General features: G+C 36.1%; 1 protein-coding gene across 10 annotated transcripts in view; it reads right to left on the bottom strand.

Annotated features, from left to right (window-relative positions):
- Positions 1–26,748, bottom strand: part of PCM1 (pericentriolar material 1) — a 39,886-nt gene extending 13,138 nt beyond the window's left edge. For 2 of the 10 annotated variants that reach the window (XM_031057591.1, XM_031057746.1), the window contains exons 1-24: positions 26,730–26,748; positions 23,521–23,639; positions 22,671–22,916; positions 21,268–21,540; positions 20,582–20,752; positions 16,766–16,943; positions 15,673–15,782; positions 15,033–15,249; positions 13,546–13,744; positions 13,071–13,247; positions 12,177–12,334; positions 11,750–11,964; positions 10,028–10,179; positions 9,817–9,946; positions 9,030–9,164; positions 8,392–8,585; positions 7,039–7,236; positions 5,958–6,180; positions 5,692–5,837; positions 4,587–4,777; positions 3,229–3,412; positions 2,216–2,574; positions 1,539–1,697; positions 694–750 (exon numbers count right to left, since the gene is read on the bottom strand). In XM_031057591.1, the coding sequence (XP_030913451.1) occupies positions 694–750; positions 1,539–1,697; positions 2,216–2,574; positions 3,229–3,412; positions 4,587–4,777; positions 5,692–5,837; positions 5,958–6,180; positions 7,039–7,236; positions 8,392–8,585; positions 9,030–9,164; positions 9,817–9,946; positions 10,028–10,179; positions 11,750–11,964; positions 12,177–12,334; positions 13,071–13,247; positions 13,546–13,744; positions 15,033–15,249; positions 15,673–15,782; positions 16,766–16,943; positions 20,582–20,752; positions 21,268–21,540; positions 22,671–22,916; positions 23,521–23,616 (4,168 nt within the window). In that variant the 5' untranslated portion in view covers positions 23,617–23,639; positions 26,730–26,748. Of the gene's footprint in view, positions 1–693; positions 751–1,538; positions 1,698–2,215; positions 2,575–3,228; positions 3,413–4,586; positions 4,778–5,691; positions 5,838–5,957; positions 6,181–7,038; positions 7,237–8,391; positions 8,586–9,029; positions 9,165–9,816; positions 9,947–10,027; positions 10,180–11,749; positions 11,965–12,176; positions 12,335–13,070; positions 13,248–13,545; positions 13,745–15,032; positions 15,250–15,672; positions 15,783–16,765; positions 16,944–18,876; positions 19,066–20,290; positions 20,408–20,581; positions 20,753–21,267; positions 21,541–22,670; positions 22,917–23,520; positions 23,640–26,729 lie in introns of all 10 variants that reach the window. The other 8 variants (XM_031057721.1, XM_031057832.1, XM_031057865.1 and 5 more) reach the window with 7 other exon arrangements.
- Positions 26,749–26,762: the final 14 nt, after the last annotated feature.

The following is a 26,762-nucleotide window of genomic DNA, read 5'->3' as shown; positions in this document are numbered from 1 at the left end:
TTTTCTTATACATGTCTAGTATCACTCCCAAGTTCACAAAAAACCTCCTACCCTTAAACCCTATTACATACAAGACAATGTGTTGCCTAACAAATCTCCCATTCATTTGAAAATTAAGGATTATCCTTGCATCACAACAATCAAATTATTACATGCATTATTTGGGAAGTGCTGAATGGAAACATAGCTAAATTTGGAAAACTCAGTTTAACAGATGTGTAATTGTTAGTATTCAAGTTAAGGAAGTTATTAGCAATACAGCAAACATTACTGTGCAATTTGATTATCTGCAAATAGTTTACCTTTTTTTTAAGCACAGGCAAGCTTTTTCAACCTTTGAAAAGTTACCACAAATTGCATCCCTCCCCCATTACTAATACGCAATAGGAGCTTTTAAACATACTAAAAATGCCTACTGAAATAAATTTTTTGATGCAGTATCTACCTCCATATTTTATATTTGTAATTGTTACTAATCAAGAACGTGGTAACCACGGTTTCCACAACTGTAATTCAAAGCAGTTGGTAACACTGCACTTCATGCAAGGTTACTTCTCTTGTCTTGGTTATAGGGAGGTGCTGCTATAGCACTAACCTTGAACATCTGCTAAACAGTGAGTTATAGGACCAAAGGTAAGAGAAGAAAAAAAAAAGTAATAGCATATTGTTGAAGCTAAGCAGTGAATGCATTACCTGGCGCTTCAATGCATGCATTTCTGTTAGACTGCTGCAGAATTCTCCTAGCATGCGCTGTAGGAAAGTGGGGATAGACAGTGATAAACACAAAAATGCGCACCAGAAATAAAGACAGGGTCTATACAAAACAGCAGGAGGAAGACTGCTTAGTCATCCAAACCACATCAGAGCTGCTTATTGTGAGAATGAGACCTTGACCAGTGAAGTTTATTATGTACACTAATAAACAGCTCTTAGTGTGGACATGGCTACACTGGCAAAGCTTTATATTGTGCTACAACAACCAAAATTTCTGCATCTCTTAAACAAAACAGAAATAACAGCAGAACCAAAAAAGGCACAAGAGAGAGAATTGGTATGATCTAGATACAAGAAAAGCAGTGCAGATGGCATAAAATGTAAGGGTTTATGTGATGTTAAAAGACTGAATTTGAATGATGTTTGATGGGGCTCATTTAAGCACAAATAGGAAGAAGACATGTATGCAGTACAGGATGTAGTTTAAACATTAAGCAAAGTTTCATCAGTTTAACAGTTACTTTCCATAAAATCACCAACAAATGGGTGAGATTGGCTACATTTTTGCTTTTTGTACGGTAAAAGGTTTCTAAATTACTTTAATCACGTATTTAATATACAGAGAATGCCCAAAAGCAATTAATATCAAACTTTTTACACATTTACATTTACAGCATCCTTAGAAATTAAAATGCAAAATCTACATGCTAAATATACAGTCCTGTCTTCCTGCCAAAACACACTGCATTTAAATAGCACACTAGCAACTAAGGTCCCTTACTCACATAAGTTAACAAAATAATTAAACATTTAGAAAAGAGTACCTGAAGACATTTCTGTAGATCTACTGTATTTAATTATTTTTTCCAATTGTTCCTGATTCCTTTTGCTGAACACCTTTGCATGAACCACGTCATCAGAATGTCTGCTTTTATTGTTCTTGCAGGGCTCACACATACTAGAAGCACTTGCACTTTCATAACCTAATGGGAGGAAATGAAAGGGAAGAAATAAAGAAACAGCTTACAAAATGTTTTATTACTTTAGAAAATTTGTTCAAGGGCACTCTTAAAGATGCAAAATACTAATAATGTTTCCTAGACTAAAATCTTCCTCTGTATACTGAAGCCATACAGTAGTACTAAATCCTCAGCAGCTCCAACAGTACTTCTATACTAATTAGTACTGTCTCTCTCTTCTCACAATTTTAATGAAGTTTTTTCAGTAAATAATCCAGTTTGAACACGAAGAAAATGAAGATTTTCTATGTTATTTTAAATTTGCACATATCTGTATCCATGATCCTCTCAATTGGTCATTTATTTTCTATTGACAGAAATCCTAAAAAACCTTATGCAGTTGTATTATATAAAATTAAGTCATTTCAATAACTTATTTTTGTTATTATAGGTACCATTTATGGAGAGTAAATTCTCTGGAATGTAATGATTATAATCCAAGCCAAGTTTGCCACAGTATCCAAGATTACTTTACAACCTACCAGCATTTTTATTTCTGCCTTTTAGCTGAGAAGAACTCTTCCTCTTATTCTTTGATTTGGGCGTTTTATCTTTTGATGCCAGGCTTGCTTGTGCTGATGCTTTTCTAGATCTGAATGTCTTTGTCACAGTAGTTGGGTCTATTGGATCAGGCATGCTACTGAAACTCTCCAAAGACTCTTCATCAAACTCTCTTCTCCGGTTCATATCACACTGATCTTTATGACCAGAAGCAGTATTTTGTACTGAAACTGCAAAACCTGCATTCAGCTGAGACTGATCATCTTTCTTCATTTCTTGGCTATCATCAAGCCAAGTTGATCTTTTTTCCACTTCCTCTTCAGATTGTCTATGATTCCTTCTGTCAGAAAGAAAAGACCCACAGACCAATTTCAATATACCATAACCTCATCTCTCAGACAGCAACATCATGTATTACCAGGCAAACAGTTTATCTGTAATGCAAATTATCTGCCCTTGTTACTTAGACATCAAATGAATATTGAAAAATAAATAACTCCAGAGAACCCTTCCAAATGGAAAACAGAACTTCCCATTTATCTATCACTGGTTTCAACATGAATATATTTAAGCAGCTACTGCTGTACTCAAATAGTACCAGAGGTCAAAACATTTCTTAAAGCAACATTCAGTGCAATCTACAGTAGTGCAAAAAAAGAAGCACTCACTGAAACTACATCCTCTAGTTATTCAAACAACTCCGTTTCAAAACAATCCCACAGAAACAAAATCTTACTCCACCTAGAGAAAGTGTTAGAACACCACTCCAAGATTACATTTGATTTTAAAATTTTCATTAAATGATACATTAATTAATATAAGAAAAGCAGAACACTACTGAAAAAATGAAAAAAATTAAACTAGAAGTTACAAAAGTCAAGTTCATATAGTAATTCTATGACAATAAATTCCCTTAATGAATGATGAATTCCCACAAGCCCCAGAAAAGGGAGGAGAAATTATTAAAGGAGAGCTGCACTTTGACATTCAATACCTTTGTTTTTCTGCTCCATTAGAGGAACTGCTTTCAAAGGGTTTGGGGAATGCCATATATTCAGTTTTCCCAGAAGTATTATGATCTAGAGGATGCTGCTGCTCCTGCTGCTCACTGCTGCGTGGAGAAGCATTATGTGCAAAATCTCCAAAACCAGATGGAAACACTGGATTACAGTTAATACCTACAAAGTAAACAGGAGAGTCAAAAGATATTACCTCATTTATTTGTGTAGTAAAATTCAAATTTGAGACATACTGTGTGGCAGCATGAAATTATGAAGCAAAAACACATTGGAGAAGTAAGCACGAACTGTTTTCATCCTGAAAGCACTGTAAACAACCAGAATTTATCTTTAGTGCAGGTTTTGAACACTACTGGATACTACAATCCCATCAATGGAGATCATGGTCCTTCAAGAAACTCCAATAAAGAGCTTGTAAAAGCGAAAGTAAAAATAACAACAGTTCCAGAAAAAGGCAGAATTCTGTCTGCCTGAAGACCTTATCAATACTTCAACCATCAAACTGACAAGAAAATTCCAATGGTTCAGGTACTTATAGAGCCAAAGAAGTCATAGATTCATACTACTTCAATTTTAACATCAGAATCTTTATGGAAGTGGCAAACTGAATCTAACTGGTTTTTTGGGTAGGTTCCATGTAATTTTAAAAATGTTCTCAAACAGAAAACAGACTCTGCAATTTGAAAGTTCTAATCTAGGCCTATGCCTATTTCCTGGTTTCCTAATAGGACCGAAATATATTAAGACAGCTTTGTTTACTTTGAGTTATACAGTAAAATACCTACACTCTTTTCCTCCAAATCCAACAGCAAAAAGTAGATTAGAGAGAGAGATTAGGAATACTGTATCCAAATCAACAGTTACTGTATAACTCTGGGAACAAAAATTGGTTAACATGCTCCATTTACAGGCATTTATAACAAACATGAGTGTTTGAAGTTCTGAGAAAAACAGAAATAATTACCAAGCACCACCTTCCAATTACATGGTTCACTCAGAACATGATTTCAACTATGATTGCTGAAAGTATGTAAAAGCTTCAAACACTGCTTTTTTGGATGTATGTTGGATGTTGGATGAAGAACATTTGAAACCTTACATGGAGTGAGCATTTTCAAGTATAACTAACTTCATACTGAGAGAATCTTGCTTTTCATACTGAAGTAAAAATATTCAAATATTCAGCAATAAGTAGTAAACTTCTGCTTAAGACCATTTCAATATAAAGGAAAAGTGACTGAGTTTCATTAAGTTCACATTACAATTTGAATTAAATGAGAAAATGTCAATTTTTGAAATTCATATTACTTCTCACACCTACAGTAATACTCACCCGGAGCAAAGGAGGAAAAATTAGTAAATCCTGGAACACTAAAGAGGTTCGCAGGTTGTGGAGGGTAGTTGAATGGACAGAAAACAGGAGATGGAGGTGGTGGTGCACTACTGCCTCTCTCCTTTCTTGATGGTTTCTCTTGACACTGTTGCTCTTGCTGCTGCATAAGATCACTTAACATTTGTTTCAGCCTTGAAAATAAGAAAAAATAACAACTTGGGGAAAAAGAAGAATATTATGGGAAGACTGTAAATTTATACTCAAGTAATTTGAGCTTCTTATTTTTTCACCTACACCATGTAATGTACGTAAAGAAGTGCTCCATTTAGCTTATAAAAAAACTCAAGACAAAAATTACTTATATTTAATCCTGAGTTGGTTTAAAATCAACTGCTCTGTACTAGTGGTCACACATGCACAGTTTAAATATCCTTCTAAGAACAAAAAAACCTGATACATACTAAAGAAATAAGCAAGCTGAAAACTTCAACAGAACCAATCAAATATACGAAGTATTTACAGAACTGAGGTTAGAATTGATTTTAAAAACTGTGTAAGAGGACAGCACCTATATATCACTTACTAAATACAAAACAGAGACGAAGACCTTCAACTTTCATGCAATGAATTAAAATGACAATTAGATCTTTTTTCAAAAAAGATAACTTGGATCATGGAATCTTACATTCCATCATCCAAATGGAATGTAAGAAGGACAAATTGTAACTGAAAACACTTAGAAAGGACAAAAAGTTTTTTTGCTGTATATTACCACTAGAATCCAGAATCTTGCCAGGTAGTCTAGTGAAGACTACAGACACAAAACCATATTAGAAAATAACTATTGCAACAGATTTTTGCCAACTTTTGGTTCTCTTCAATGAAGATTACTAGAAAGTACTTTTAAAGGTATTAAAGAGGTCATGGGGGAAAAAGACAACAACCAGAAATGCTGCACACAATTTCAAAAGCTTGTTATCAACCTAGCAGTTCAAGAGTCTCATATTTAACCACTATCTGTATGTAATATTTTATTCACATAACCATGTTTCTGTTACTGAAGCATTTCAAATTCCACAGTTAAACATTAATACAGTCAACAAACCTTTGGACATTATTCTGCTGCCAAGTCAGTTGAGTGTAACACTGGTTTAGTTGATGCATAATGAGATGTATTTGTGAAGATGCAACATTATTGGGCATCATGCTGTAGGGGCCTGCGAGCAAAGTCTGCAGAAGGCAAGAGAGGGTCTGTGGAAAGAAAATATGTAACAGTGACCAATCACAAAAAACAGAAGTTAGTGCTAGAAGGAGTTAGAAAGAGAATAAAAGGCAAATAAGAACAGCAAAATAACAGCTCTTCGTATCTACCTGCTGATCCTGCATCAAAGTTTGACAAATGCTGACGCTAAATTCATGCTGTTTTTTCAACTGATTGATCTGCTCTTGCCATCGTTCCTTTTCTTCCACATAGGAAAGCTCAGACATCCACCGAAAATTTTCCTGACGCCGCATATTTATGTTTTGCTGCTGCCGGGCCTTAGACACTGGACGGTAATTTCCATCTGCTGAAAGGGGACGGCAGTTTTTCCACCTGGGTTGGGAAAATTTGAAAAATGAGGACAAAATCAGATAATTCAAACATTATTCACATTATGTTTAAGTTGTGCATCAAAAACTCACATGGCACGGGCCAGCTAATTACACATGCCATTTTGTCAACCCAAAATTATCCTGAACAAAAAACAGGAGTCCCCCCACCTGACTATAATTGTCAAAAAAGGAATGGCTACGAATGTGCCTGGGTCTTGTTTTTAGTATTTTCCATTACTGCTAACATGTACTCAATGAAAACAGAAGCCACCAACATAATACACTGACAAGTCCAGCCCCTGATGAGCCCACTGTCTACTAAAATAATTTTGGTATGCAAACCAGAAGAAATAACTGCAGATATATACATTCTTTTTAACATGGTATTTTCATTTAATCACATAAATGTTATGAAGGAAGTCAATCAGGTAAACAAGAGTTAAAACTATTCACAATAATTAAGAAATAGTTTCCACAACTACAGAAGCCAGCAATTTAGAAGGAAAAAATTCAGAGTCAGTTTAATTCTCTGAATTACTACTTTTGAAGAGACTGATCATAGCAAAAATTTCACACATGTGATTATCTTTTAAGCTGATTAAAAATAAATGGGAGCATCAGAAGCCACTACCACACAACTGGAGAGCTCAATGGCAGATTTTTAATAAGACTGAATACAAAAGAAATCACCAAGTCAGTTATATACATTGCAGCTGCAAAGACTCAGAGAAGAAACTGATGCTAACAAGCAAAAAGAATTTTCCTTTGCTGTGAGGATGCCTTGTAGTTAATGCAATGCTTCTTCCACCATCTTCCAAATACTCAGACAAGTATCAGATCAACAAATAAGGTTACTAACCTATCTTTGTTTCCTTTACCAAAATAGGCATTTTCTGGTATGTTGTTATTGGGATAAACAGAAAAACTGTCATTCAAACTTGATGCATCTTCTTCCTCTTCTTCTACCTGACCAGCTCCATCAGAGAGATAACCGTCTTCATCTCCATTTTCTTCCTCTAGGGCACACTGGGTAGAACCTCCCCAGGTAGCCATTGTCCTAGTGAACATTGCAGGGTCAGGGAGAAAAGGGGCGTTTGGAAAATGAGCATTTTTTTTTTAATTTTATGACGAATTATTAAAACAATCTGTTGACAATTGCAAGTCTATCTGTAATTAATCACGCTGCACCAAAAAGAACTGAACTGTTCTGAACATGAGCCAGTAGTGTGCCCACATGGCCAAGAAGGCCATTAGCAACCTTGCCTATATCAGGAATAGTGTGGCCAGCGAGACCAGGGAGGTCACCCTTCCCCTGTACTTGGCAGAGGTTAGGCCACATCTTGAGTGCTGTGCCCAGTTCTGGGTCCCGCAATATAGGAAGGACTTTGAGACACTGGAGCATATCCAGAGAAGTGCAACAAGGCTGGTGGAGAGACTGGAACACAAGTCCTGTGAGAAGTGGCTGAGGGAGCTGGGGTTGTTTAGCCTGGAGGAGTTTTAGGGGAGACCATACTGCTCTACAATAAACAACTGCCTAAAAGGAAGGTGTAGCCAGATGGGGGGTCAGCCTTGTCTCCAAGGCAATCAGTGACAGGACATGAGGACAATCTTAAGCTGAGTCAGGGGGGTTTAGGCTGGACATTAGTGATTGACTGGGCATTGGAATGGACTGTCCAGGGATGCGGTGGAGTCCCTGGTGGCATTTAAGGAAAGACTGGATGTGACACTCAGTGCCATGGTCTCGTTGGCAAGATGGTTTCAGGCCACATGTTGGACTCGATCTTCAAGGTCTTTTCCAACCCAGTTGATTCTGTGATTCTCACCAATGCAAAATTGCATTCTGCTTCTAATACTGGGACAGATAAATGAAATTACTGTCTGTATTGGAAATGTATTGCTTTACTATGCTATAAAATGGGTAAAGATGAAAAAAACCTACTCTGATCATTTGGCATTTTCCATGCAATTTCTTCTTCTTAGGTATTTCTTTTCCCCACTAGTAGAACAGAAGAGACTTAATATGCTGGAAAAACCCATAAAACTGGCAAGTTGCTAAATAACAATCACTTCACAAGCCAAGAAATTAATTTCCTGCTCTATTAAATCATCACATTGAGTGGTCAGATGAACACAGGAAACTGCCCTCAACACTGACATCCTACTGAACAATGGAAGTACCCATTGATGAATACAGAATAACTTGTGCTCTTACTTCTCAGTCCGGCTCTGCTGTGGAGTACACCGAGCTTCTGACCCTTCACTTTTAACAGATGCAGCAACAGTAGATATTGTTTCTGCGAGCTCTCTCCTTCTCTGATCTTCAGCCATTAAAGCTTCAAGTTGCTTTCTTCTCTGTCGCAATTCTTCTCTTAAAATCTCATGTCTTCTCATCTCAGACCATAACTGCTTGCAGTAAAATGGAAGAATTAGAATATAATGCTAGCATAATTTCAGGAAAGAATAAGTACTATCCAGATCAATATCAAAGACAATTTCAGGGGAAAAGGTGAAGAAAGATACAAAGATAAATCAGGTTTCAACAAATACTTTCACCATTTTCTTGAAGGATAACCTGCCTACAGTATACAGTATCAAATGTTCATGGTAAAAATTCAAAATTCATTCAACTACCACATTAATATTTAGTAACAATTGCTATATTTGGGGGAGAATGTCTTGCCAGTTCAAGTCAGTATTTCCTTCTTTCCAGAAAAAAATAAAGAAGTTATATATGCTTTGTTAAAATAGCTACTACTCCACTCCCCAGGCCAGCTACTTAAAATGTGTCCAAGCAACCTGTAACTTCTTTCTAAACCCTTTTAAAGTCACTGCATATCAAGTATGAAATACCTCATTGCCTACTGGTAATGATTCATCACACTCAAATAAAGGCTTGCTGGTTGTGTTACACTCATTCATGGCTGGAGTTGATGTTGCTTGTGAAGACTGTCTATTTGCTGGGCAGTTACCCAGGCCAGCTGACAACTGAAAGAGAAAGAAAAATGGCAAAATAGAATATAATAGCTTTCTAAAACTTCCCTGCAGTTAAAACCCAATACAGTTAAGGCTTTATGAGGCTAGAAAGTCAGCATCCTGGGAAAAGGATTTTTGCATCAAGGCTTAACATTTATTTCAGAAGTTACCCAGCAATCAACAAAACTGATGTATTATTATATAATGTTCTAGATGCACAGTATTGATAATTTACTGCTCACTTCACAGAAAGAAGTTAAGTCCATGAAACACAGTAAAGCCTGTAGAGTTAAGTTAAAATCCAATGAAGCGCTGATCACAGCATTGCTCCAAAATACCAGCAAATGACTACTAAGAGAAGTAAAGCAGCAGTGACTGACCAGTATGGACAGACAAATTTCAGGCTAAAAATAAGACAGAAGGTTCTGTATCTTTGAAGACTCTGTCAAGGCTTTTGAAGACAAACCACAGTGAAATTAACCACTGAACAAGAACCATTGAAAAGTGAATGACATAAGCAGAACTCTAGAACATCTGCTTACAGTATACAAGCATTACCAGTTTAAGTTTTTTTCCAATTTTCACAGGGAAAAAGGGGTGAGCAAGGTATTTTTTGTTTCTTTGCTCAACACCTTAAGATAGCAAAGAAATACATTCTACCTACTTGAAGGTCAGGACAAGCCTTCTGTAACACTTGAATTTTTTCCTGGATTTCAAACAGTTTTCTTCTTTCTTCTTGTAACTGCTTAAGCTCCCGTTGCTGCTGCTGAAGTTTAGCTTCATAGAACTTCTCTCTGTGTAATTAAGTTATCCACATGTTACTTGGCAAGAAGTTGCCTAAAGCACAGCTCTACCATCCTCTGACAAAGGCTTACCTTGCTTTCTCATTCAGTCGCACATCTTTTTTTAACTTGTTGGAACTTGCTCGGACATTGTTTGGTTGTTGCTTTGTCTCTTCCCCCTCACCCAACAAGTCACCGATATTAGACGCATTTGCAATTGTTCCTTGAGGTTCTGGATCATCATACTAAAAGGATGTCAGAAAGGCAGTTAAGACTATTTTCAAGTTGATACAAAAAATGTAATATATCTAGTTTGTCTAGTTTGTCTGGTTTGATTTTTTCAAAACGAATCAGTCTGAATAGCTTTATCTTTAGCACAAACCAAGAACTGAGAAGCCATTATCACCATGGCATCATGACTTTAAGATAAATTGAGTTAATGAGAGAATTTAAAGTTACTTAACTCAACCTGAACTAGTGAAACTTCCACTCTAAATGTAAATAATTTGTCTCATTCTTGAAGCATAAACCACTTGCCTGTGACTCAGTGGAGAGAAACATAAAAGCATATGAAAAAAGAAGGAAGAACAGAAAGAGACTGAGGTGACCAAGACTGTTTATTTACCACAATCAGTGAGCTTAAATATTTATTATTAACAATTACAAAACTACTCTTGAAAACTAAATCTGAAATATTTTGGAGAAAGTCCTACTGGTTTTCTATTCTGCTTTTATTTTTTTCATAATTTCTGTATTTTCAGTTCTCAAACTGAAAATATGAAATCCGTAGCCACTGTTACTTTTGTTTTCCAATGTAATCATTCTTCATAAAGACTATGCTGAACAGGAGAGACCATTGGTGACCAAGAATGACACAGCTCACAGACCTACTGTATCTTTGCTGAGATTACATACACATAATAAGCCTTGGAAACACGATTGAAGATATGCCATTAATTAGGCTATTTATCAAGGACGCTGCTGAATCATCTCTAATTCCGATTTATACCACTGCACAGTTAGCATCTCTATAGTGATGATAGAAAACAACACTGATATAGATGCTGAGAAATAACAGGAGTATTATCTTGAAATAACAATTTTGTGTTTATACTGTTGCTATTGTAAAACATAGGTTCCAACTGAGCTTGATTTTAAAGTCCTCACATAAAGCCTTTTCATTTCTGATACACCTCTGTGTATTCAGTATGCAGACATTACAGCAGATGGCGTTCAAATGTGAGCATTCTGAAGGGACATTAGATCTGTGGCATTGTGCTGCTAACATCACTAGATTAGCATGAGATATTCTAAATTAAAAACACTTCTAACTTATAGCTGGCCCTCAAAACTCTCAAAATAAATAAAACCACTGCCTCCAAACCAAAATACGGCAAGTCAAATATATTGCAACATCCAAAGATTTTAATGAAACATGTTCCTCATTGATTGAACAACACTGTAAAATCTAGGGCTCAAAAACCTAAACGTGTTGAATGTTCTGTATAATCTTAAAAATGTCTAATATTTAAAAAAATAACACTGATCTACTTCTTGGTTTGTATTTTGTAATCCAGTGCTAAGGTTAAAGACCACTGTTCTCTTAGGCTGGCATCCTCCAAGAAAATCCCTGAACTGAACCTCAGAAGTAGCATCTTTGAAATCAGAAAAATCAAACAGTATCTCTTTTTCCCCAGACTACAAATAAGCATTTTTTAAATGTTGCATTAAGCAGTTTTTCCCTATCAGAAGGTACAGATAACACAAAACAATACATGCTAAATTTTTGTGCACAAATTTGTATTTATAACATACCTGCACCATAGCAGCAAGGTTTTGTAACTGTCTAAGCTTCTGTTTTGCAGCTATAAGCCTATTGATCTTCTGCTCAAACTCAGCATCTCCAGCCATATCACCCAGGCTGCTTCTGTGACTAGACATGGAATCTTCACTAACTCGATCTTCTTCCACTTCATCATCTTCACCTTGGGGTAGATCGAGGTGTTTGTCATTCTCCCTATTATGACAGTCTGAAACAGGGAGAGGAGGAAACAAAACAATACCAAAGACACATTATTGAACTTCTGAAGTCCACTGTAATTACTGGACATTAGAAAAATATTAGCTTAATGATAAGGGTCTTAAATATTCTGCTAATCAAACAAGGATCTCCCAAACTCTGTGCAGCTATCAGAATTATCTGCACTAAAAAGTAAAATTACTGGAAGATATCAGAACATACCTAAAGCAGAAGACATTTTTAGAGTCCTTATATTAGCAGCAGATCTGTTGTTTATTTCACAGTCTGTATTAAGATGTCTTCCATCTCTGTTATTAGTTCCACACTGCACATTTGAGTTGCTATTTATTTCACTCCAACTACCGATTCCTTGAGGGTTTCTAGGGTGAAATAAATTACTTATGTTAACTTTTTAAAAACTGGTATGGATACAATTTTACTTCAGTCTTTTTCTACCTAACTTTTTTACAAATAGATGTTCTGACCCCTCCCCCCAAAAAAACCCAACAAAACCCCCAAATGAACAAACTCCAACCCCATATAAAATCCGTCCAGACACTGTGAGGTTTTCCGTATTCATCTCTCCGACAGCTTACTTTTTCTTAAAACAACCAAAGCAGCTTTAAATTATCCCCTGCTAGATCTGCAACAATACATTAGGTCTTATAGGTATATGTCTACATTATAAAACCTTTGTATGATGCATAGCTAAGTGACTCTTCATTTCTACCAGGCAGAGACCCTAAATGCACACAGGTGCCAGACTGTAGCTGTAAACTGAAGGGTTTTTTACTCCAATTCTCTAGTCTAAGACTGTAACCTTCTAATGAAATTCCATACACATAATTCAGTACTTAAACCCAAAGGAATTACAGATTTTTGAAGTCTTATAGTGATTTTCTAAATGTTCATGCTAATCTAAATAAATAAGACACCAAGGATTAGATAATCATTAAACATCTGTGTAGCAGCTACCTCAAATTAAAAATTCTGTAATTTTGTTAAGGTAATAAGCATAGATTTAAGTTACTTCAGCTTGACTCAAATAAAGTATTGCAGGTTTCCTGAAGCAACAACTCAGCTACAAAGACTTTGAATAACCAAAAATACAACAACCTAATATTTGTAACAGGCTGTGGATCCTCATGTTCAGAATCACTTTCTGATTCTTCTGTTTCTTCCTCCTCCTTAGTGTTTTCATTCACAGCATCTGTCATCATATCAGATGTCTGCTCGTAGTAGTGAACTAACTCACGTAACTCATTCAGTCTCTTACGAACCTCATTCAGCTTCCTGAGGAAGAAAAAAGGAGTATTTAATCTGTTTTGCTGTATTATGCTAATCAATGTAGAGTTAAAAAGCATATATACAGTCTAAAGTTCTTAGAGTTTACTGCCAGTTTTCAAGCTATAAGAACTTTACACTCGAAGCTCTGAATTCAGTTAACTGTATTAGATTGTTTACTAAGTAATCTGTAATACTAAATTAGGTAGATCAAAAAATGGAAATAGTTACTTAACACAAAACTTATTAAAAAAGTAACACTCCAAATTACTAAAGCAAACACTGAAAAAAATTAAAGAACTTTTACTGAAGCTTTTCTGTTGGATTTAGATTTTCATCCTCTTCACTCTCATTTTGAGAAACCAGGGAATCAGGAGGATAGGGAGCAGATGCCAGACTATTTGGTTCACCATTGACAACAGTTACTATGCCTACAGGACCAGAAGCAGCTGAAGTTGTACTTCTTTGATCAACACTCCTTTGAGGAGAACTTGAAGCAGGAAAAACTACAGAAAAGAAATACAGGTTATGTGAACAATTCGTAATAAGGAATCTGCTTAATTGAATTATATTAAAATAACGACAGAAAATGTTATCAATAGACAAAACAGTAGTTAATAATTTCTTTCCTTAGCAAAACAAAAGCTTTTTTCTTAAGTTTCATTGCATGCAATGTCAATAGGCAGTGAGTAATAAGGTGGCTTTTGTAAACAAGATTTCAGTTATTCCCTTTTAGCTTTATCAAATGTCAGAAGTAGAAGCTTTCATGCTGTGAATCTGTCCATAGAGATTTTTCAAGGGTTTACTTAGGGATACATTGCTTCTTTATAAAAATTTAAAATTTAGAATTTTTAAAATTCTAATTAAATTAGAATTTTGATCAAAAGAAAAGAAAAATCCTAGCAAATTTTTCACCTCTGCTAAGTTCTTTTGTCCATTTGCTGTACAACAAACTGGATGTTTGCTTCTTCCAGCCACATGAAATCATATCTGAGTATGTTCATATTATATGCATTAAATACAGACAGAAAAATTGGGGGACAGTAACATAACTATTAAACCAACATGTCCTTCTCCAAGTGCATGCTTCGAGGCCTCATTTCTTAATGCTAACCAGATATGCTGTGATCACCCCTCAGAGATTTTCAGCCACAGAACAAATGTCACCAGTACAAATGCATTGTTAGAAATAGAGAGCAAGAGCAGCAAGCAGACAGGTCTGCATCAATAAGCAGAGCACAAAGCCATTAAAAGAAAAAGCCAAAGCTCTAGTCCAGTCAGACACATAAGGCCCTCTAGAATGGCCTGTGATTGAAGTCCCTGACATGAGAGCACATGAAAGCCTTTTGACAGAGAGGGAGCAAAGCCATATTGCCATAAAGCTACTAACACATGAAGTGCTGAGTACACAAATGCAGACATACTGTGATGAAAACACACAAAGCTCAAGTTCATATGGCTCTTTTTTTCACAAGCCAGATGTGTCACAGACAAGTCTTGAAGGAAAAATCTCATCACATCCTCACATTAGTCAACTTCAGTGTTATAAACCAAAGTGCTAATACACTCGTCATCATTAAGTGCTAAGACACTACCATCATTACTTGTAGAGTTTTTCATTAAGACAGAAACTTGTACAGCATTAAAAACCATTTACACTAATATTGCCCCAGCACAGTTTTTATCACCAGCATTTCATTGACCAATTGTAATCTCAAACACAATGTTACAAAAGATGCACATTAAAAACATGGTATTCATGAAAAAAATATAGTTCTGCCTATAATGACTTACAAGAAGAGTTATTTAGATGCTTGTCACGAAGTGTATGAAGTTCTCCTAATAGTTTGTCCATCTTTTGCTTTTTACCCTGCAACATCCGCATCTTGTTAAAAAGCTGTGCCTTCTCATCTGACTGGTGTTCAGACATTGAAGAGTTTCTGCTTTGTGAAATCTCTCTGGTAAGTGAAAGGCTTTCTGCTTGCCTTCTATTGTCAGGCACAGACTGTGTCTAAAAAGAGTAAATTCCATTTTATTCAGGGTACTACAAAAAAGGGTAAATAAACTGCAAGAAACAAAAAGCTTTCTCACGGACCTTCTATACGCAACACCAGAATCAACACCAAAACAAAGAATATTATAAAGGGAAATATACTGAAAACACTCTAATGACATTCCAATAATATGGTGAGTTAATAATTAAATTGCAATAAAGAAACTACTTCTCCAGACTCTAATGGAAACCCATGAGACACATCTGTCAGCTAATCACCCTTAGGAATTTTCAAGTTTGATGAGTTTTCAAGTTTGGGGGGAACTCTGATAACTTCACTAGCAATACACACAGATGAGCAAGACAAACATTGAACTGCACTGTTAAAGAGAATAAAAACTGATAATGGCAAAATCTGTACAGTACAATCTCAGGACTAACCTGAGAATCATGAAGTTGATTGTGAAAGCGTTGAATTAAGTCATTCAATTCTTCATTCAGTTCTGATGTAAGACTCACTCCTGAAACACTACCTGTAGTTTCTGTTACAACTGGGCAAACAGAAAAAGGGGAAAATATAAATATTTTTCCACAGCGATGAAATAAAGGCTATTAAATAAAAATGTGTGGTTTAGCAACATCAACATACTGACCCTCTAAAAATACAGCATGTATTTTTAACTTCGTGTCCTTTCCACCAGCTTTACTCTTCAAAGATGACTTATGCTACAAAAATACTAACAAGACAACCCAGAGCCGCTTTGTAAGGGAGCATACAAAATGACTTTAGCATTGCTCTGTGTTTTGCTAAAAAGGTCAGAGCAAAATGAAAACAACCCATTTGTCTAATTCTGATAGAAACTTATTAGAAATAAAACTGCAATTATTTAATATAGCTAAACTAACAACGGTGTAGGTAATTTCACTTTCTCAAAATAATAAATTAACAGTACAACAAGCTTTCATATTGGTGTAAGTTGCAATATTTACATCTGCAAATGGTGTCTTGGAAGTTTGCTCTTCAAGAAGCTTTATGAGAGAAATAAATTTAAAAGAACGTTTTTTGCCTTTGCCTCAAAGTTCATATTCAAACAATACTAAATATGCAAGTGGCAGTTGAAAGATCCAAATGATTCTTTCTATTTTACCCCCAAATACAAACCAACAGCTCATAAGAAAGTCAAACACAAATATTATTTATTTCCCCCAGAGATTATGACTTCATTACCCACTTAGTAAAGTTTCACTGTTTTCAAATTTCAAAAACATTTATTTTGCCATAAGTTGAATTTGAATCTTTTGAGTAGACCAATTCTTAGGAGAAAGTCATGCTTTTAGGATTTTATAGGTAAACCACAGTAATCAGTGATGGGTTTTTAAATAACATGTCATTTTATAATGTTACATTGTCAACTCTTCAGAAACAGAGGCTTTGAAATAAAAAAAGCCTTTTTAATGGGTATTTCACAATTCCAGCTTTAATCATTCAGTCAGCATGCTAACATGATATAAGAGACACCATCATTCCACATACCAGAATCATCCAGGACAGCAATGGCTTGCTCTGCTTTATGCTGCAAAGCAAGAAGAGCTGCCTGTCTTCCTTGAAGAGCCTTTAATTCCTCCTGCTGTTGTAGCATCCTTTTCAATAAATCATGCTGTTTCTTCAAGTTCTCCAGCTCTTCTTTAGCTTCCTGTTGAGGATCTCTGGCCTGCAAGAGATGGAGCAACATTACCATAACTACAACCATTTATCTGTTGAGAACTAGTAAAAGAAGTGTCAAAGCAAGAACAACTTGCATATAAATTAACAGCCTGGTTAATGGAAAAAAGTAAAAATGAAACAGCTCCACCTTTCTGATAGTCCTTTATTGAAAAAAAACCTCAGACATCAAACAGGAAGAAACCTGTACCACCAAAAGGCGCTTATAGCTCCAGAGGGTTTAAGTTTTCTTTTTCTTTACAAAGCCAGTCAGCTGCCCTAATGTGACCCAAAGACTAACCAAAGCCTCCCTCTGTCTTTTAAATCATAACAGAGGGTATTAACCTTTAAGACTGCTAAAGGTAAGCAAGGTAAGGCTATCTTCATCATGGAGCTATATAAAACACAAGATGGCAATTGATTTACTGGTCTAAAATCTCTAAAATTTTCAGTGCCCAAAACATTATTCTATCTCATTTCTAACCTACAAAGTGTTTAGTTCTGTGTGCTGTATTTATGGCATTGATACTAGAATACATCAGGTTTGGGTAAATCAATTTCATAACAAAAACATGCATAGAAACCTGTCTACATTGTTTTCAAACAATAATTAGAAATAGTTCTGAAAGAATGAAAGCATGCTGAGCAGTTAAAATATATTAAAACTCAGTTATTTTCCTCATCCAATGCTAATTAGGAGCTGGAGATTTGCATCACAACTTTTACTCTAAGTATTTTAGTGAGACATCCACAGTTAAGATCCTGATCCTGTCTGAAGTTGCATTATTGCACTTTGCACATGAAATAATGGAAAATAACAAGCATTTACAAAGAACACTACTAACCTGAAAGCATAATCTTCTATCCATATAGTATTAAGTTTCTAAAGTAGAAAATTCAGTCCAAATATTCCGCATCAAATGTCAGATTAGAAGCAGGCATCTTATTAACTAGTTCTGGGTACTAAGGAATGCTCAACTTTCCAGCAGAGAAAGCTGAAAACATCCAGAATTCTAAACTCCTCAAAGTGTCACTGAAAGATGCACGGCAACTAACACTGATGATTGCTGTTTAACTCTCACCTTTCATATAAACAGCAGAGTAGAGTCCAAATAGGTCACACACTGAAATCAGCACAGGAAGGAACAAGGGGAAGAAAGGGAACAAGGGTACATGTCTCAGCCTCACTCACCTATGAAATAATCCAGGCCTTATCTAAAGTACCAGACTTGCTTGAGTTCATGAAAACTGCATTTAACAAATTTTTCAAACTTAGTTCTACATTTAGACTAGTAAGCTTGACAAAATATTTAAGTATTTTATTTTTGGGGAAAAAATGATTGAAGTCTTTTTAAAAATTAAATCACAGGAAGGACAACAACATAGACAAGCTCATAATGGGTAAAAAAAGACGCTTTATAAAGTTTTCAAGACGTCTTGAAAGTTTTCTTCCTTCCAACTAAATATTGGTATCAACAGCTACAGAAAAACACTTGTGGAACAAGTTAAGGCTATTAATTTCTAATTCGTCTTCTGTATTTGGTATTAGTTTAAATGTGCATTGGCAGACTATTAGTGTAACCGTGACAAGTGTCTGGAAGTCACATTTACAATATGTTTTCCCAAGAAGGGAACAGCAAAACTTAGAAGGATGATCTACATAAAATCATAAAACCTGCTGTACAGAGTTACATCAATCCTAACTTTCAATGCTAACAATTCAGAAGAAAAAATTGTGAAACATTTCTATTCAAAGAAAAAATATTCGAGGCCAAGAAGACTAATTAATGAAAAGACAGCTGGATACAGATAAGCAATCCAGTGGGAACATTCACTGTAAGTAACAAGTACATCTGAAGCAATTAATAAGGGAGGTGGGGGGGATGGGGAAGACTAGCCTGTATAAACCCTATTTGAGGCTAAAGTAACATTTTGAAGTGTACCTTTGAAAGCAATCCATGATCCTGGCTATTAATCCCACAAGGCCAGATTTCCCTGTCATTCAGAGCAGCTCTCTCTCTTTTCCCTTTAGGGCTTGGTGTAACATCAATGTCTGTAACCTGTTCTTGTGCAGCTGAATTCCCTAGTTTGTCCTCAATGCGGGGCCGACAACTCAAACTAAAAGATACCTCCTATATTGAATAGTTTAGTATGTTAGAATTTGAAAATGTGCTCCAACTTAGTATATATTTTTAAGCTACAAACCTACCCACTTTATCTTGTCAAATAATGAAAACTAATATCTAATAACATCTACTAAAGACTGAAGACAATTTTAGTCATTCTTAGAATTTGCACAACAGTAAAGCTCCATACAGCAATCAACATTATATGACAAGAAGTATGCACTCTGCATGTAAAATATTCAAGCTGCATGTAAAGAGAGCTTAGATCCAAAATTAAGAGCCAAACAAAACACTTAAGTGCAAATTTTGCAAATATTGAGACAACTGCAAGTTTACATGGACACTTCTTAAAAAACATACCTGTCTTTTTCTGCATTTTCCAAATTTAATTTTTTTTAATTAAAAGTGCATCTTCCATGTCTATCATTTTATTTCCTTACAGAGATAGAAAGGGTTCTTATAAAGCTAAAAATAATTACAAAAGCTTCTTAATGTTTAAACTGTTTTATTTCCAAGCAGGTAAATTCTCCTTATCCATAGGACATTCAGTGTGCTAACTGGCCAGAAAGAGTACCTGCTCTCTTTTCCTCAGTATAATAGAATGGAAGACACAAAACTTAAGTTATTAAAATGCCTTTGTATCTACTATAAGATATATTTACCCTGTTAAAAAAAAAAACCTTTTATAAATAGAAAGGAAAATTGGACTGTTTATCTCAGCACTAAACTCAGAATACATTTTCTGAAGAGGTGCCCATCTTTCCAAGAAATGAGAGAAACTTCTGTGTTAGATCAATACTTCTACCTGATCACTAGAAAGATGCTTGGACAATGGCCCACTAATGATACATTTCTAACCCTCCCCTCACCCAACACCTAAATACTTTCCCCACTAACAGAAACAAACCTAGAGATGAAAAATTGTATATAAAGTTATTTCTTCCTACAAAAAGTGAGTGAATTCTCTGCCAAAGTACACATTAAATCTTCACTGTACTTTGAAGAAAGAATCAAGATTTAAAAGATTCTTCAGATTGTTGTTATGACAGAATCATTACTTTTTTTCTCATATTAAAAAAATAAATCCATACACGCATGGACACCTCCTGAATGGAGTGCTTGGGGATTTACCATTTTTAATCGAACTGCAGATTATGACACTATCATAAGACCCATGAAAAAACCAAAATAAAGCCCTCATTTCTACCTTAATTGCTAAAAGGCAGCTTACCGTGGTATCTGAAGCCTCAGACTGCACATCAATGTTTAGCGATGTGCTCTCACCTACAGAACCAGATCCCACAGCTGAATCTATAGTCCGAACATCATCCTCCTCATTTTCTCTAGCCTGAAATATTTCATTGGCACAAATCAAAAGCTATATAAGGGGGCAGTAGAAATGAATTATGGAAGGTACTACATACCAAAATCAACACCCTCAGTAGCACCATCAAAACATAAATGGTCAACTCCTAAAAAAGCTTACAGTGCAGAAACAAACATATTATGTTCTCAAACTTACAAGCATCTTTTGCAAAAATTTCAGATAGGATTTCTCCTGCTCTTTAAGGTCATCTATAAGGTGTGATAAACGCTCAACATTGGCCGATCTTTCATTTTTCTCTACAAGATCATCCCGCATGGAGCTGGCCTTAGCAATATAGTCGCGAATCTGAACTAGTCTGCTCACAATCTGCAAAGACACTGAAGTTACTGAATGCATTCAGCTACAACTGCAACGTATTCAATGCACAAGACACAGTGATAGCAACAGCAAAGGAGTAATGAAAGGGAGACAGGTTAGTATTTTCACTCCTCTGAGCACTCAAGTGGTTAAAAGTCAACAGCCTCTATAAGGACAGATTCATGCATGCGGGAAGTTGCAAGGCTGAAGTACAGGGCTTCTGGTCAACACAGGCTAAAACACAACTGAGCTCATCAATATAGGAAAAGAGTCAACTGTGAGAGCATTTTCTGGAGCCACATAAAAGGGAACCAATCTCTAAAATGAAAATTATTATTACTTCTGTTACCAACAAGCAGATTTCTAAAGAACAGATTATTCAGTCTGGTTTCATGTTTTCTTCACATTTCAGAAGAGTAGAAGTTAAGTATTTCCAATAAGAATTTATACTTTGAAGAAATTTAGAAAGCAGCACTGAAGATTAAGAGTCAATATTTTTCAGACTTCATAGGCTATGTAAATACCTGGCTACTATCCATCGTTTGCTCTCCCCTTCCATCTTCATGAGCAGAGGCTTGACAATTTTGCAAGAAATCCTTGCTTAGAGCAGCTCCAAACAACTCTTTACGTTGTGCTGATACCCCACCTTCCTTTTTTTGGGAACCTGAGGCAGGATCTTTGCTTTTGTTAGTGTTAATCTGTAGTGACAGGAAGTTGAATGGTTTTTTGTTCTCATTAAGTTGACGCTTGTTATTAGCAGCCGTTGCCCTGCCTTGAGAATCACTTCCAATGCTTCTCTATACACAAACAAAAGAAAGAACAATTGCTTTATTTTTTCATCCAATATGTTCTCAACACTGCTTCATTTCCCTGCTTGTATTACTATTTCTACAGTATTATTAGACTAATTTTAAAGTTACCTAATCAGTCACCAACTGGCCAAAAGTTAGCTGAAAACAGTGCCAATAATTTTTTGCCATAAAGTTTTCAGAAAGCAAATCCACCCTCCCAGAACAATGAGAACCAAAAACATTTTGTAGTTTCTCAGAATTTAGTTCCTCATTTTTGCTGTGAACTCGACCTTTACTGTAGCAAAAGGCAGTCTACTTCTCCAGGTACATTTGAGAAAAGAACAGTAATAAAAGAGTAACATATTCCTGTGCAGAACATAATACCTCAGAACTTCAGCTTTTCTTTAAAAGCTTGTGAATAGCAACATGCTGCCCTAACATACATTTAAGGAGGAAGTTTTTCCCAGCCTTTAAACTGTAAGTCAACACAATGAATCACACTGGAAAGAACCATCATAACCAAAGAAGTTAGCAACAACCTTTGGTAAAGATAGACTAGCCTCTGCACTGAAATTGTTAGCACAAATTTATGCCTTGTTCCAAAAGACTCAATCCCTCATATTTTTCCTTAGCTTTGGACAGGGGAAGGATGAATGCGCTGTATTTCCAAAATGTAGTTTTGCCTCAAGAATTTCTGCCATAAAATTCTCTGCTCTACTGAGGAGCAGTTTTTAATGATACTCCTCTGCTTAATCCACAATGGTAACAATGTCCAGGATCATAAACTGGCAGTCTGAGAACAGATTTTCAAAATAAGGTAACAGCTATTTTCAGGTAGCATACAAGTATGATGAGTAAGAAATACTGTGAGGACACAGGAATTTTGTAATGGCTGAGAGCAAGAAAGTGAAGACAGCTATCACACAAACAGAGGAAAGTCATAGTCCTGAACTTTCTCTTATTTCCTGAAGTTCTAAAACAGAATTTTGATTTGGTTGTCATGGTGCCTATAAGTTTGGGTTTTTTTAACCTTGATCACTTATGAAAGGATTCTTTACTCATCTGTCACTTTATTAAGCAATAACTGAATACATTTTGGAGTCACATTTCTAGTGGGAGCTAGTGTTCACACAAACCTGATCCAGATCACTGAAGTTTATTCTTTGTTTAAGCCTTTCTAGTTCAGCCTGCTCTGGAACAGACATCTGAGTCATGTATCGAGCATGAGGAAAGCTATGAGAAGTTCTGGTCTTCCGTCGTTCCATTCCAGGTGAAGATTCTGGAGATATGTCATTCGTAAGTCTTGTTTCACCTTCCCCACTAAGCTTTTTCTTGTTTTTCTCTGAAGACCTGTTTGCTTTCTTCTGTTGACCTCCCCAGTCCTGAAGGGGAAGAAGAGAGAGAAAAAGAAATCATATTTGCTATCCACCCAGACAAAAAGCAAATGTTTGCATTCTGTGAGAGAGTTTACTTCCATTTTAGAAGTAAAAATAGCAAGCCAATTGAAGTAAGCACTAAGTTTTCTAGAGCAAACATCACTTTACAAAATAAAATTTTCTCCACTGCATAATTAAAAATAGCTTGTCAGGAAATTTTAAATCCATTTCACCCTAAATGCATTAAATTAATTTCAAATGAAGCTCAAGCTGTATTTTTTTGCTTTGCTGGGGACTCCTTCACTTTCAGGAGTTCAGAACATTTTAAATTATAGCTTTCACTTTCCTGTCACCTACAATGCCTTTGTGTCTAGCTACTTTATCTACCCAAAACACTTGCCATAAATACCCCTATAGACCTCACAACCTCTGAATTATGCCCATTGCTTGCTTATATCTACCTCATGTTTTCCAGGTAAAGCCGCACTGGATGCAGAGCCATGCATGATGAGGTTTAGGGGTTTGCACCATTACCTGGCACTAACAGAATTTAGCTGGTAATTCTAATGTCCAGCATCAAATGGCAATAAAAAGAAAAGAAGAATTTTACCGTGTTGTTCAGCCGGTCGTCAAGGCTCTCATTGCTCCAGCTGGGCAAGTCCTGGTCATTCATGCCTTCTTCAAAGGGACCACCTCCTGCTGCCATGACAAGCGATCAGTAAAAGCAATCTATAAGGAGTTGAAAGAAATGTGCTGTATTAAAATCAGTTTACACAGAAAATTTTAAAGATTCATGATCTGAGAAGACAACTACATATTTATTATATGATGAAAACACAAAGCTGTTTCGGAAACTAAACTTCCCCATTTACTATACTCTGTTACTAGAAATGTATCAATGAGAAAAACACAGAAATTGGCATAAAAAAAAAGAAATAGGAGTTGTGGGTTTGGGGCTTTTTAACTTCTGATCTGTGAAAGAAAGATTTGGGGGTTTTTTGAGGGTTTCTATTGTCCTCACTTTAAAACAAACTGTACAGTCCTCAGAAAGGCTGCTTTGTAATTCATAAAGCCTACACTTCCAGGCCCAGGGTGATGTCTATTTGATACAGTAAGTGACTTTGTTTTCAGTATCTCAGTATTAAAATGAATGTGAAAGTTTGACATACTGGGTCTCCAAAGTATTGAATGACATACTTGAAAAAATACAAGGAAAACAGACGTCAGTAAAAGGATTTTTACTTTCATTACCACACATTAAGCTATTTAAGCAGTGAATGACCTGCCACTAACATTACAGATTCTACCAAAACCAAACAAAACCATGAGTTTCATAGAGCTTATCTCTTTCCATCAGTGTCACTCTGCAATATAAAGTAACTTAAATGTTTGAAGTTTTCATTTTCACTTCTTGTTTTGACATTAGAACTAAAAAATTGTTGAAGTGGAAAGATCACAAAAAGAATTCCTTTATGAGAGTAAAATTAGATTAGCCTGTTTCAAAAGGTGAAGAATATGTAACTAACTATATTTGCTAAGTGCTGCTGGCACAATTCCACTGCAGAAAGCTACATAATTTACCTATGAAGAACTGTAACAGACGCAGAAGAAAAGCAGTCTTGCAGAGATTTAACTTTTCCAGCTTAGTTCCACCACTATGTTAGGACATAACCCTAAGCTTAACTGAAAAAAAAAATAGAAGTTGATAGGAACCCCTTTCTCAACATTTTATTGCAACTATCTACTACTAATTTTCACAAAGCACAGGTGAAGAAATCACCCAAAACTACAGATTAGGAAGTATTTAAGAAGTTTGTTGGGTTTTTTAATATCAGTTCCAGAAAGGAAAACAGATTCATCTTGAACTAAGTTTAAAAGGTGTCCTAGTACATCTATCTTGCTTAGGTATAGGATTCAATCAAAATCACACAGTACAGCCCTCTCAAGAGGCACACTTACAAGGCAGTATTCCTATGCAAACACAGCCAATTACTAAATCATAAAGGAAATGGGATCTAGCAGGCATGTTCCTTACACCTTAACCACATCTCCACTCGGCAGTGTGCCAGCCTAGGTCACAGTAACACAGTTTGGAGTCATTCTGCTTCTGCATCTCTCAACCACAATCATAACACACACAGAGCAGGTGCAAGTGCCTCTGCTTTGGGAACTCTGCCCTACTGTCCCTGCACAAGGACTTATACTCCCTTCTTCATCCCAACAGAAGTGCCCACTAGGCCATGCAACTAGAAGGTACATTATATAAAAAGTTCACAGGAAAGCTCATGCTAAAACTTACAAGCATCCAAAGCAAATGCATACTTATCAGTTTAAAAACAGCCATGATTTTAATGAACTATCTCCAGTTACAGATAAACTGCTCAGTTTTGCAGATGTGTAAGACCCAACATTTCAACAGACACTGTATCCTGACCTATGTCATTGAGCATTATGAGGAAGATTAGAGGCCATCTGGGTTTACAGTCCAATTCTCTAAGCTGTTTCCTCATCATCACGTTATATAATCTACTAAAACCATAGCAAAAGTAGTTTTCCCCTATCTTCCACTCTAAAAAGAAGTGGCAGTATTCATCTCTACATAATACAAGTAACTACTCACATTTATTTCTTCTAAAACTTTCAAAAAAGCTGTTTTCAAAACCTGTTGCTGTAGGACTCTCATTACTTCCGAAGGAAATTCCCAGTCCCAGATGGAATACTGTGAATAACAGGACTCTCAAACAAGAAAACCAGCATACACCAACATGCCCTGACAAACACAGCTCAAAAATAACAGTACCTTCATTATTTCCAGCAAGTGGATTTTAAAGTGTTCTAACAGAACCATCCCCTTACCAAAAAAGAAAGTTTCTATACATTCCTATTATAGTCTTTGATACCTCCAAATTAACTGTAATCAAGCAAGTTTAAGATCAGAGAGCTCTGATGGTATATTACCTCTTTAACTCAGTTGAAAACACAAAGAGGTTCAGCTAGGTTTTTTTCTTCTTTCACCCGAAGCTGTGCTTTCCACCTCCACAGATACATTTCATCAATATACATTTTTTATTTGTTTTCATTTTACCAGCTATGTCTACAAAAAATCCTCTTCTAAAAACTTTGCTATCTTCCCATTACCTACCTGTCTATCTACCTACAGCAACCAATTCCTAATTTCAGGTTCTTGCAAGCTACAGGATCTGTACAAAAGCTTTTGAGTATGTGCCTACTGCCTTATAACATTTACCAGGGATTTGAGAAAAAAAGAAGACTTTCAACTATACTTTCCACAGAAATAATAACCTCAGATAACACACAGAATTATAGGCAAAACACCTAAGATTAGAGTCAAAACATTCTACACATGTATCAGCAATGTGCAGATTACACAGAAGAAACACTACTTAACAGGCAAGCAAAACAAAGGTATGTACTTCAAAAGGCTTTTTCTACAGTAAAGATGCTCTTGAGAATTTTGTCCTGTAGCATTCAAGTGAATGTAGGAGCTCTCTAGAGCACCTAATACTGCAGAGAGGAAACTTTTGACAATGAAAAAAAATTAAGCGGAAAACAGAAAGTCACAAAAAGCCATCATAGCACCGTAAGGGCTGAAAATGGGGTCAAATACTTCCTTTTATGTTTAGCTTTTTAAGACGTGCGCTCCTCACTGGGCATTAACTCCTTAAAAGCAAACCATACAGTATCATCACACAGGAACAGTCAACAGAGCAAATCCTCTCCTGCCGCACTGGCCAGCGCTCACAGGAGCCGCACACTCACACACACACCCTGCCTATGGGCGGTGTGTCCGGCACTCACAGCTTCCAGCGCCGGGGCCTCCTCAGCGCCGCA

Source organism: Geospiza fortis, unplaced genomic scaffold, assembly GCF_000277835.1.
Source record: "Geospiza fortis unplaced genomic scaffold, GeoFor_1.0 scaffold40, whole genome shotgun sequence".
NCBI classification, from domain to species: Eukaryota; Metazoa; Chordata; class Aves; order Passeriformes; family Thraupidae; genus Geospiza; species Geospiza fortis.
Note: the sequence above shows the minus strand (reverse complement) of the source record. Positions and strands in the feature narration are given on the sequence as shown.